Here is a 13,750-nt window from a genome sequence, read left to right as displayed (position 1 = left end):
GCAAGGGTCGGTTGTGGATTCGACGTACAAGGTACTGTCCCACGAGCGTGCCATGTGTTACCGGCCGGAAAAGGAGTCCAGAGTGTGAAACGGGGAGTTATTTAATTAGTAGGAATGGTTGTAAGTAAGCTATGAGTGTAGACGGACGGACCGGAATCGGTATGCTGTTCCGGATCCGGACCAATTCCGAACAGCTGCGGATGGCACCGTTTTGTAATACAGACCGGAAATCTATTTAAAGGCCCGGATACAATGTAATGAATAGCGGTTACTTAATAAAGCTTAGTGTTGTTATCTCTCTGTGTTAATTGTCGTTCTGCATTCATTGTTATATCTTACGTGTGTGATTATTAAAGACGATCATGCTAAGTAACCTAATTAAGTCGGATTAATCGTTGAGTCTAATCCTATTGCCGTAACACCCCTTTGGTGAAGTGTCTTCCGTAGACACTCTGTGTTAGGCCATTGTCCGGCCCTAAGAGTTAACAATGGTGAAATAGGTTAGAGATGTGTGTTATGTGTGTGTGTGTGAGAGAGAGAGAGAGAGGGAGAGAGGGAGAGGAGAGAAACACAAGATAGATAGAAGAATACTCAAGAAGATTGTGTATTACAAAGGAGATTAACCGACCTATTACAAAGTAGGAGGAGAGTGCTTTATATAGTCACTCTCTCTCGTCATTAACTACCGAAGTTCATGAGGCATGGGGAATGTGGAAACTCATTAGTTATGATTCTATGACACATAGTAACGTGTAATGAGTAGTGATGTGACTTTTGACCTTTGAGTGTTCATACACTCTCAAGGGTGTGTTCACACACTAGGCTAGGTTGAGCTTGATTCTCAACATCGACCACGAAGGCCAAGTTTATGGCTGCAATAGAAGCTGGCAAGGAAATAATATGGATGAAGGAGTTTATCGGTGAGTTGGGAATTCGGCAAGACGAATTCTGACTCTATTGCGATAATTAGTGTGCCATCAACCTTGCGAAGAATATCGCCTACCACTCGAGAACCAAACACATCTAGAGAAGATATCATTGGCTTCGAGAGCAAGTAGAAGAAAAGGAGTTTGCTTTAATGAAGATCCACATGGCCAAAAATGGATTGGATATGTTGACGAAAATGTTATGAACAAAGAAGTTGAACGAGTGTCGATAGAGGGTCGGATTGGTGAAGTACCCCATGCCGAAGTGAAGGGGGAGTTTGTTGGATAACAGGTCCCTCCGGATGGGAAGTGGAGCTCGAATCGAGGAGAAGGAGAGAACCGATTCCCATGGTGTCGATGAGTAATTCGGTTGAGGCCAACCAAAATCGAAAATTGATGTAATAGCCAATTGAGGAGGCTATATTTGTAAATAGTTTGTTGTTTATATGAGTATATATATATATATATATATATATACCTAGGGCAAACTTTATGAAAGGGAAAATCATTCGTATAGTTACACTGTGGTAGTTGCCTCTGTAACAACTATGAGAGAGAGAGAGAGAGTGAGTGAGAGTTAGAGTGTGTAACTTTGTAATCGTCAGTCAGTCAAACGAAGAAGATCTTGAGGTTATTGCCTCAAATTTCTTATTGTACTTCATCTCATCATAGTGATATGTTTGGAGTTTGTGGACTCCACGTGATTTTTCCCTTTGCGGGTTTTCCACGTTAAATATCTGTGTCTCATTTCTAAGTCTTTCTGTTCTTCTCTTTCTTTTTTTGTATGGACATTTTCTTGCTCATTTTTCTTTACACTCGTAAGTACATGGAGAGAAACCGGTTGTGGTCGGTTCAGATCCTAACAATGACTACCATGCATGCATGATTGGGAGTTTGGAAGTGACTAGTGAGAGAAAGTTTTGTGAAACATGCTCATACAACCTTTCCAGATGATCGTAAGTATCTCTTGCTCTCATAAATGGGTTATGAGCCCACTTATTTAGGATGACTTGTTATTGTTTACATGCATATTGAAGGGCACGAGCCTCCTTCCTTTACCAACTAAGGTTAGCAACATTTAGATGGATTGGATAGCAATGGCCAATTATCGGATAGACACGTGGATGTTGGTTGTCACTGTCTCCGTGTTTTTTCAGTATTCTATGCTTGAGTTGTTGGCAATCATAGGCTTGGGGTCGAAGTGGTGGTTCTTGTTGGCGGATAGAGTTGTTAGAAATGTAGAACTCGTGTATGGTCATGGTCTTTGTGAAGATGATTGTGTATACCTAATGCTCACTAGTTTTGGCTCCCAACTTTCAACATTTTTTAGCACACCAATAGACTATGGGATCGTATGTGTTGCACTAGATGGATTGATTATTGGCTAGAATTTCATCTGAATGTTTGCATTTGGTTGGCCATATCATGATCTCGTTATTTAAAGCCTTGGCAAAGATTATTATATTTGGGATAAAATGATCATAAACACAATAAATTGAACTGATTTGGCATGCACAATAAATAGGAAGAAATATATTGTACAACGACATAAAATGCCTTCTAAAAAAGCTTATACAAATTAAATCCAAAAATATAATCTATGAGAATCGATGCTTCTGAAATATGAAATTTTGAAAATGAAATATTTGAGGAAAAATAAAACGGGGATTTGCTCTTTCAAGTTCTTACATATTTCCAATGTACAATACATTAACATGTAGGTTAGTTTCACACTCTTTGAATATAGCACTAAATTGGGGTGGACTTTACAACTGCAGCTCGATGGTCCCATTCGTAATGGATGGCGAACATTGGGCATCCCTGACGAGGTGCTCATTACCTTTTGGAAGGGTCTCTGGCGTCTCCACATGCCTGAAAAAATCAAGCTCTTTTGGTGGCAGATTGGTCACAATGTGATTCCTGTTGGGGAATGGCTTGGTAAAAGTGGCGGCCCAATAGGTTGCCCACTTTGCTCTTCACCCATTGAGTCTCTGAGACACTGTCTTTGGGATTGCCCTCAAGCTCAAAAGGTATGGGACTGAGTCACTCGCCTCCTTGCGGCATGTGAAGTGGTTGGAACAGCCTCGTGGAGTGCTACGGCATGGATTGACCACTCGACTGATAGTGGACGGACGCCTTTAATGTGGATACTTGGTGCTATGTATGCACGGGAGGCCAAATCGGCAAGATCCGCTTCGAGAGAGACTTGTTGTCTGCATCCCCTAGGTTCCTGGAAATTTGGAGGTTGATCGCGGGCTTCACCTTATGGTATGTCTGGAAAGCACGATGCTTAAAGGTTTTCCAAGATCGGGTACAACCCCCAGAGGAAGTGATCATGGATATCTGGTTCGTGCTTATCAATTGCCTACGAGGGCAATTAGATGAGGTTTGCAACCACTCCAATGACGTGGCCACTGCCCGGTTGCGCTTTTGGCAGAAATGGCGGAACACGCCTATGGTGACGCTAGGAGAAAGTGGACTGAGGTGGAACTACCAGCCCCCACGATGGTTGTTTCCTTCTTTCACGCCTCCCTCCCTTCGATGTAGGCCCCGAGAGTCGGCTCATTCCGGCTGACACTAAAGGCCACTGCTTTTAGGTATAGGTATCTACTTACTTTAGGTAGTCGGTTTGAAAAACTATGTAAGTAGTCTAATTTTCTTGATCTTGATCTGAGGGAGATTCCCCGTTTTGTGTATAAGCTTCCTTGTATAGTCTCCTTGTAATAATCCTTCCTAACTAATGGGAAAGTAGCTTTATTTTGGAAAATAAAATAAAATAATTGTTACTTGTATTCCCAAAAGGTTAATAATAGAATCTATTGCTTAAAAAAATAAAATATATGACAGGAAGAAAGACATGCAACATCTTCTTCAAGACAAGATTGTCACTTCGATGGTTTGTACCATATTATCTTGAAGCTACCTTGGGTGAGTGAGACGAGGAAGTAACAATTACAACTTTTCAACCTTGGAGGACGATCTTATAATAACCCATGCAAGTTAGATGTACGCATATGGTGAGTGTGTTTTACCACAATTGGTTGCCTGCCACACATACAAATGGAATGTTAGAAATCCCAAATAGGGATTTTCATCTTAACAACACAACACAGTTGTTTCAAAAAAGCAATTATCCTTTTTCAACTTCTTTGACTTTACACCAAATCACCAAATACTATATAGTTGAAAATGAAATGTGGGAGTCAGGAATTGAAAAACAATACAAAAAAGATGCCTCTTGAAGATGAGTACTCTTTTTAAGATATATTTAAAATGGCATCCTCACATTGGAGGAGAACAGGGGAAATTTTCCACCTTAGTGATTTAAGCATATGCATAACACTTGGGATTGAAATTTGCCTATTAATTAATTAGTTCATGGATGATTGACACAATCGAACAAGTTATAGTATGTGCATATGCATCAAGAACACAATAAGTTAACATCAATGAGGCAATATTTCTTTAAAGAGTGTTTAGACCACCAAATATAGGCTAAAGGTGCCTAAATGAAATGGGTGCCAAAACATATATCCACTATTTGGCCTATGTTGATAAAAAATAAGAGTTTGAGTTGCCACTAATCTAATAGTGGTAAAATGTCCCGAATAATGGTAAAATGTCCTCTCTTTTTGTGTCGTTTTGCTAAACTGCTAATTGGAATCGACCAATCCCCCTACGTTCTTGCAATTTCACATGTATAAACCCATACATGCAAGTGTTTTCTTTAAATGAGCATGCCTTCATGTATGGAGGAGATCAAGCACGTAGTACGACCACACATGGGATATCCTTACAAGCCTGTTTACACCACCAACATCTCCCATATCGTGGTGCTATTACTTCATGCCTATATCTTCGGCCTCAATTGATTTCGTTCCATTGAAGACGCAAAGCCCCTTATAACGTGCGATTTATCGTTCGACGACTTAGTGAGTGGAGTTTGAGCATTGCGAAAAGGTAGAGAGTTTGCTAGAAAAACTAGCCTTTTACGATTACAATGGCCGCAACAATCCGGCTAAAGGTGGATTGATCACAGATAGATCAATCCGCCTTTAGCCGATCACGGATCGATCAATCCACATTTAGTTGATCACAGATCGATCGATCGATCCATCCATCCATCTGTGGATCGGAGCGGAGGCGCTAGGATCTCAAAGTGCTCGAAAACTCTCTCTGTTTTGCCTGTCTTGACTCGGGGGAGGAGGTGGGTCTCATGAGTGAAGGAGGATAAGGCTTGAAGCAGGGCAAACAATGCTCCACGTTATTTATTAATAAATGGATTAAATAAAAATAAAAGTAAGAAATAAACATAGATAAATAAATAATAAATAAAAATAAAAAAAATAAAAATGAAAATAGGATATCAGAGAAACAGAGCCATAGCCATAGCCATAGCCATAGCCATAGCCACACAGACATAGACAGAGAGACAGAGACAGAGACAGCAGAGACAGAGACAGAGACAGAGACGCTGATGCTACCGCCCATCATGGCCCCTCCTTCATCGCTCCTGCTCAACCCCAGCCTGCCATCCATCCTCCTCCCTCGATCCTCCCTCCCCCCGCTTTCGTTTTCCATCCGATCCTCTGCGAGCTCTGAAGGCCCCATTCGCCGACCTTCTATTCCTGTGAAAGAAGCCACATCGCCATCTCCATCGCCATCTCCATCGCCATCGCCAGCATCTACCCCTCCACCTCCTATTACTTCCTCCTCCTCCTCCTCTTCTTCTGTTGTCACTGTTGAGTATCAGAGGCAGCGCGCCAAAGAGCTTCAAGAGTATTTCCTTGACAGGAAATACGAGAAGCAAGCCGCAGATGGACGGATCTTCGGATGGAATTCGAAGAACGAGATCAACAATGGCAGGTGTGTTACGATACTCAAACACGCCCTTTTTGTTAATCATAAATGTTGATTCTGGAATCTGTTGAAAGATTCTGCTTTTTTGGGGTATATAGCTTCTATGTTGATGTGTGATCCATAGATCAGGTAAATGGATATGTAAATGAAAGATTCTGCTGGCGTCTTTGTGAAATTTGGGTTGTGTATATCCTTTCTTATCCTATTGTAAGAAAATATTATAGCCGGATAATATGCCGGAAATGGTATTTCGATTGAATGTCGCTGTATAAGTTCAGGATAAATAATGGAATAAGTGGGTGACAGCTCCTAATGCTGTTTTCTGTACTTACTCAAATCTATCCATAATGGCATTGCTTGTAATGGAACCTGACTTCTCTGATGGTAAGAGTAATCATTGAATTGCTTAATATTGATGTTATTATTGAAGGTGAGCATATATGACATAAAGGACATGAGTGAATGTCATTATCTACACCCTGAGTATCAATAAGGATGACCACAACCTAGTGTAGATTTCTACAAATTCATACTATAAGATCTATCACAAAGAAACAGCAAAGTACCATTTGCTTCAAAGGGCAATCCTTAGGGAGCCCAATTTGACCCGAGGTCATGCATAACTTATATATAACCAAAACTCTGTGTCATATCCATCTATATATGTAGTGTGATTCTCTTTGTGGAAAAACAATGGACCATTGTCTGCAAATGCCTCAAAAAACATCAGTTGAAGTAAACAATTTATGATACAAAATGAACTGTCTCTAATATTTCATCAGTTTAGTCTAGAGAACTTCAGAATCTGGCTGATGATTCTGAATTTCAGATTGTAGGTTTTTAGGAGTTCAGAGATTAGTTGGAAACTAATTTCAGAAATAAGAAGAGCAAGAGTGTAAAAATTTCCTCTAAAATAACATTGTATCAGAAGTGTCAGCTTCTCTATATGCGTGAAATGCATTTTGGAACATCTCGCAGTAAAGGGAACAATTCTTTAATGTCAAGTTTGACGGATGTTTCAGTCAATTTCATAAAAATGCATTTTTTTGTCACACTGCTTGTGATTCATGGCAAAGAACTGTAAGTTCCTGAACAATGGTAACATACTTGTACGGAAGAAAATTTGATGATCATGAAAGTATGAAGTGTTAGGGATGAAAGGTCCGATGTGCAGAATCTTGCATGAATTTGGTTTGGAGCTTTGGTACCAAAAAGGGAAGTTTAGTTCTCTAGCAGAGACCTTAAGTAAGGTGGCCATCATGAAGGAATTGAGTTTTTCTCCAATGAGGAAAGAACTTCGATTTAAGTGTGTAAGTGACTTCCAAATTTGTGCTTACCAATGTTTGTTTGGGAAATTACATCAAACAATATCTGAAACTAGGCAAAGTTGGTGAAATTAAGGTCTATAAACCATTGCATCTTTGATGGGCCATCATTGTTTTAAGGCAAAATTAGCATGGCTTCGGATGATGATTACTTACCCTAGAGGTTCTTTAGCTAGTTACACAGCCTTTGTTGTTTGTCTGAAACAGAAATTTGTGTGCCATCAAGTCAGCTATATGGTTTCAACAAGCAGCATGCTGTGAGATTTCTTAATTGCATAAGAAGAGTCTGAAAGTAGAAAACAAAATATAAGACAATAGCTTTATCTAGACAATGGCCTGAAGACCAGGGAAGCCAGCCAATTCTTCCCATTAAACTTTTGCAATTGGGGAAAAATATACTGACATTGCTTGCAATTCTAAAGTTCCTGCTTCCCTTGATGATTAATGTGCATCTCCGGAAGTGGATCATATGATCTAGATTGACAAATCTAACCCAAAGTGAAAATTGGAAATAATATTTTCTGATTGGATTCTGAGTAACTTATTGTTTCATGTACAACCTATATCATCCATCTATGATTAGCATTGGAGTATGGATTACTGATATGTATTAATGTCAAATGACGAATCTGAATTAATGTGGAACAACGATGTCTTGTTTTGACATCATATTCTGGGCTTTCTTTTTTTATTCCAGGTGGGCTATGTTTGGAATAGCTGTTGGCTTGCTTACAGAGTATGCCACAGGGTCTGATTTTGTTGATCAGCTAAAGATTATTGTATCAAATCTTGGAATTGCTGATTTGGAGTGAGGATTCTTTTGGGTGTTGGAGATTTTAATTTTATTCATCCTCCAAAGGAAAGCACATATTGAGTATGCAATGTGGAATGGATAAAAGAAATAATGAAGTGGCTATATAAATGGCAATGGCTTTGTACATGTTTCCATATCCCTCCTGATATGAATTTGCAGATGTAACATTCCTTCACACTCTTACTATTTATGATCACCATAACCTGACCAGTCATGACTCTTGGGATAATTCCGCAATGGTAATCTCTGTAAACATATTTAAATTGATAAAATGTTCAAATCTACATTCATAAAGCTTTTTCCGTCTCGATGAACTATTGGATGTTTAGTAGTTACATGGTTCTCAGATTAAACTGTGAAAAACAAAATCTCAATACTGAAATAGAAATTTCTTTGATATGATTTATTGAACTTCTTGCTGATCATTATACATACTGTGTATTTTGTAGTAACCATGGAACCTCTTTATCCACAACATTTGTGACTATACAAGTTCGTTTGCAGTCCATGGGCATGTTACCAAATGGACTTAGTGCTGAAAATCGTAACCTTGAATGATGTATGGAGCATTGTAAGACTAAGAGTCAGACTATGTAAAAGTCCGACTGGCAGCAAATAAAAAAGATTTTGTAATTGCGTCTCTTTGAAAGGAAGCTGCAATGAGATGGATTTGAGAGTGTTGAAAACCAATGCTGAAGAGCAGTGTAAATAGAGAACCTTGATAAAAGAGAATCATGAAACGAAAAGGATGAACAAGACCATGATAAGCATCCACGTGTGAAGATGCTTGATTGGGAGCTAGCAATAGTCGTAGAAGCCCCATTACATCAAAATGTTAAGGCCTCTTTGTGATCTTGAACTAGATGATGGTGTTGAGTTTGATCTATTGCAGTTAATGGCAAAGGTGACAACATTTTAATATGGCATTAGTGCCTAAGGTAGGTTAAGCCCAACTGATGAAAGAGATTGCAAACACAAGACCAAACCAACTCCTTAAAACCGAACTAGGGCACCACACGATAGCATGGAGACAAAATTGGGATTGTTTAAGCTTGTATTTCATGGATGTTGAAACTCTTGGCCATTCATTGCGCCCTAGGACTCTTTTAATTTCAAGTAATATTTGCCCCAAAAAAGTTAAAAAATTGAGAAAGTTTTGAGACCGATTTATTGGACCTTTTGGCTTTAATAACCTATGAAGTTCCCAAACCATCTATGATTTGGGAAAGCTAGCAAGGTTTTTTACTTTAGTAGACAATTGCCATAATGTGATATGTATTGATTATTCGAAGTTCAACACAAAATTGTTAGTTTTATTTAGTTTTAGTTGGCAATTCAAAGGTGTACTCTTGGATAGTGCGATGCATGTGAGTGACATTTTCATTAATGGGATTTGAGAGATGAACAAAAAACGACCATTTTTTGAATGGAGACTAATTGTGGTTGTAGTTGGATCTAACACAACACACTTTTAATAAGAGCCCAAATGTGGAGATTTTTAAGCCATTCATTTTGAGCTTCATGAGAATAGTTTTGGATGGTTTTTGTTTATTATATTGTAGGATTACTTAATATTGTGAAGGAAGCACATAACAATGCCTTGGTTACTTTGAATGACTATCAAGAAGATTGAACCCGCAATTGATAGAAAAATCAAGTACTTTACGCAAAAGTCTCATGATATAAGAAAGTTCTTTACAATTCCATTTCTAGGGATATAATTGATACACTATGTCAACAAATTTCACTACTGCTTGATAGGCAAAATATGTGTATTTCATCATTGGACACAATGCACTGTACGTATTAGGTTAAATTTGTTGCCAAGAATTTTGGCTAGTTGGTGTTTGACAAGCGTTGGAGTTCATAATCATTGACATAAAGCAAGAGGGCCATTTCAATGACTAAAAAAGTTTGTGGATTTTTCGGAGTAGTTTTTGTTGACCACATTGCAATTAATTAGACCTGGTGGGCCCTTGCTATTGTACGGAACTTGTAGCTTGTCATTTTCTTATTTGCCTTGCACCTATAAGTCATGAGTCTTTTCGTTTTCATTCTGATTTTACTACCTTGTGTGGTTGATAACTCACAAGGGCAATTATATGAGAACATCCTAGTAACATGATTCATGTTTTCTGCACACTTCAATTCAATTTGCCACGAGTAGAGATGAAATAGGTAAAAATCAATCAATGTGTGACCATCTTTGAAGTTTGATTATACTTGGGGGGGTGCCAAGACATCCATACCAAAATGCTTTTGTATTAAAGGTGGAATGCTCTTCATCCAATGAACGTATAATGAGAAACTTGTGCATGCAAGCTAAACAAACATATCCTAGGTTGTGCCGACACTTGATTGTTGAAGGAGACGCCAACTTGTGACAATGGCCACATTTACGACTCTAATGAAATTTTGTGCACATTGCTGCCAATACATTGTGAATAGTAACAATGTTAGTGTTGCAAAGCCCCACCTACTACAAAGCGGTCAACGTGTGTATGCACGGGGTCTAAATAAATAAATAAATAATATATATATATATACACACACATATATATGTCATGGGTTGGTAACACAACTTGTGATGTCTCGTGGCATATCCTACCTAAGGAACCAAAAACAGGAGCAAGAGCAAGGGAGGGAAGTTAACGTGTGTATGCACAGAGTTTATATATATATATGGCATGGGTTGATAACACAACTTGTGATGTCTCATGGCATATCCTACCTAAGGAACCGAAAATAGGAGCAAGAGCAGGGGAGAAGACAAGGGAGTTGTTAGACGCCGTAACCTAATGAGGCGTGCGAGATAAGTTGTTTGTTGTGAACCCGACCTATCGATAAGAAAACAAAAAAAAGGTCTCAAGTAAATGTGACACTATGCAAACACGAGGTTTGAACTTGGGTTCTCGATTGGATTGGATGGACGAATGAATGCAAGGGTTTGTGGCAAAAGGAAGGAGGTTAGGGAGTTAGGTAGAGGGTAGGACTGGGGAAGCCCAACTAACTTCATCCCTAAGGAGTAGTAGGTAAGAGGTTTGCCCTGCTTTTAGGTCTTGTTTTCTCTTGGCCCTCCAACAAGAAGAAAGAAGAAGAAGAAAAGTGAGAGATTGGAGATTGGTAGAAAGAATGTGGTGGCCTCATTCTTAGCCCAAACGTACAAGAAAAGCAGCTTTTTCCTTGTTGGTGCCCATCCAAAAAGGGCAGCTTTTCTTGTCTATTTTTAGGGCGGGACAAAACAAATGTCCAACCAACGACGCCCAATTTAGACCCTTTTTTTTTAAGAAACCTGCCTCTCTCTCTCTCTCTCTCTTATATATATATACACATATATGTATGTATATCAATCTGGAGTAGCATAGTAGAGTAGTGATTCTTGTTCTATGTCTTTCTTTGCTTGTTGATTGGGCTCTCCAGGCACACATAACATCACCATGATCGCCCACACGAGCTCCTCGGGGCCACCTTTGACCCTTCTTCGTCTTCCTCGTAGCCTCGATCGCTCCCCTGGCTTTGCCGCCATGTCACTACTGCTAACCCTCATAGCCGTAGTGGTGTTTGTGGCATCGATTCCACACGCGGATAGCGCATGCTTGACCTCATTCGATTTCCGGAACAAGAACTTGCGGTTCTCGAGCTGCCGCGAGCTTGGCGCACAGGGCGCAATGCTGGCATGGAATTTCGGAGGCAATGGTGGTAGTGGGGGAGGAGATGGAGGCTATGGTGGTGGATATGGTGGAGGATATGGCGGAAATGGTGGAAACAACAATGGGGGAGATGGAAGCAATAATGGGTGGGGAGGGAGCGATAGCAATGGCGGTGGTGGTGGATATGGCGGTGAGAATGGGCGCAATGGCGGGGATGGAAGCAATGGTAGCGGGGGAAGTGGGCGCAATGGTGGGGATGGAAGCAATGGTAGCGGGGGAAGTGGGCGCAATGGTGGGGATGGAAGCAATGGTAGCGGGGGAAGTGGGCGCAATGGCGGTGGAATTGGGGATGGAATTGGAGATGGAGGTGGAGGTGGAGGTGGAGATGGAGGTGGAGATGGAGGATCTGGAGGGGCCGGAGGAGGGGCCGGGGAGAACGGAGTGGCCACGGCCCGGAATGGCGGCATGATGGACCAATCCCGGAGCCTCGAGGTGCTTTTCTCGGGCACGGCCCCCACCTCGGGCGGCTGGGTCGGGTGGGGCCTCAACCCCGATTACCCCAGCCAAATGATCGGCACCCAAGCCTTCATCGCCTTCCAAGCCCCCAACGGCACCACGGTCCTCACCTACAATGTCACGGTCGCCACCAAGCGCGGCTCCCCGCTCTCGTGCTCCCCGATCTCGTACCGCGTGTCCGACATGCAGGCCCAGGTCTCGGGCGGGAATGCCATCCTCCTCTATGTGAGGCTCGAGCTCCCACCTGGCTCCCCAACCGTCTTGAACCACGTGTGGAACCGCGGGGCCTCGGTCTCCAACTTCCGCCCGTCCGCTCACATGTTCTCGCCCGCCGACCTCTCCACTTTTGCGACCATCGAGATGGCCCGCCCCGGAGGCTACTCCGACATGATGAACATGTACTCTGGCACTGCCCAAGCTCGAACAACACCAGGGCTGGTCTTCCTTTCAAGCCTACTACTTGTCTCTTCTTATTTCCTCTAGTCTCCTCCTCCACCTTGGCCACCCTCTAGAGTGTTGCCTAGCATGACCATTTAATTTGCTCTTCTTTCTATGTGTTCTTATGATTTTCTATATATGTATATGTATACAGTATATGTATATGACTTAGGTGTATTCTGGTTCATGTTGTCCTTTGGTCATGCCTTGACTTTCGGCCTCTTGACTCCTTGACTTTTCGGTCTTATCTCAACTTAAAAAGTTTGGTCCCATCTTAGTTTGTATTGTTATTGACTTGTTTTTGTATTGGTATGGCCATTTTTATGTGGTTCATTGATTGCCTCATCATTAATTCAATTCCATGACCCCAACAAACAAATAACACGAGTGAGATTAACACATTCTACATCTCACATTCTACACTCGTTTAATAGTTTCGTTGAGAGTTCTGAAACATGCATTCAATGTGGTGTTGGCAATCAATTTCAGGAGTTAGGTTACATGTTATACACTCACATTCCATGTTTTCGTTGTGAGTCATGACTTATCCATCTAGTATAGACTTGGTACATTCTAAGAATGGTTGTGAATCCATGATTTTGTTTATATTATATATGCTTATCTTGAATGAGATTGAAAAGAAAAGAAAAACCAAGGAATGTTTGAGGCACATATGGAACAAACCCTTGATACACAATATCAATACAATCAACTATGAGAATGCCCGCTTAAAGGCATACAATAACATTATCAAGCAAAAATCAAGATTCTTTGGGTAGATTGGCAATTAGAGGATGATAAAGTCTCGTTACATGTCAATGTGAATATATTATATCATCATTGTCTTGTCAATCGCCAAAATCAAGAAACATGTGGAATGTATGTGAGTCAAATGCAAAGTGATGGCAAATATTGCAACATGGTTGGCATTCCCATTTTCCATTTTGTGCAAATCTATTAATATGGAGAGTCGTGATTGATGGGGTCCCATTAGGTTCAACCTTAAGCAAACAATGAATGGGTTCAAGTACATGTGTCTTTTGTACCATTCCGTTGGAAGAGAATAAAAAAACATTATCGGGGATTACAACACAATTGGAATATTCGTAATGCTTTTATGTTTGATAGTAGACATGGGGGTGAAAGCATATATGAAGAAGTTCGGGGGCATTCTATGTGAAATTTTTGGATGTTAGAGAAGGTAGGGACCATTTCCTCAAG

The 13,750-nt window shown here is 40.7% G+C and overlaps 1 protein-coding gene across 1 annotated transcript; it reads left to right on the top strand.

The window, feature by feature from the left end:
• The first annotated feature begins 5,315 nt into the window (after positions 1-5,315).
• LOC147853226 (light-harvesting complex-like protein OHP2, chloroplastic) lies at positions 5,316-8,219 on the top strand. The gene is made up of 2 exons (XM_087333518.1): positions 5,316-5,792; positions 7,809-8,219. The coding sequence occupies exons 1-2, from the start codon at positions 5,404-5,406 to the stop codon at positions 7,921-7,923; spliced, it is 504 nt and encodes a 167-aa protein (XP_087189644.1). The 5' UTR covers positions 5,316-5,403; the 3' UTR covers positions 7,924-8,219.
• The last annotated feature ends 5,531 nt before the right edge of the window (positions 8,220-13,750 follow it).

The sequence above is a fragment of the Azolla caroliniana genome, unplaced genomic scaffold (assembly GCF_043228905.1).
Source record: "Azolla caroliniana isolate FFs.n. ecotype wild unplaced genomic scaffold, voAzoCaro1.0.p SCAF_17, whole genome shotgun sequence".
In the NCBI taxonomy this organism is placed as follows: Eukaryota; Viridiplantae; Streptophyta; class Polypodiopsida; order Salviniales; family Salviniaceae; genus Azolla; species Azolla caroliniana.
This window is presented reverse-complemented; position numbering and strand designations above follow the sequence as displayed.

Coding starts and splice junctions, on each gene's coding strand:
- LOC147853226 (XM_087333518.1), top strand. CDS start 5,404: ATGCTACCGCCCATCATGGCCCCTCCTTCATCGCTCCTGCTCAACCCC. Junction 5,793..7,808: donor AACGAGATCAACAATGGCAG/GTGTGTTACGAT, acceptor TTTTTATTCCAG/GTGGGCTATGTTTGGAATAG.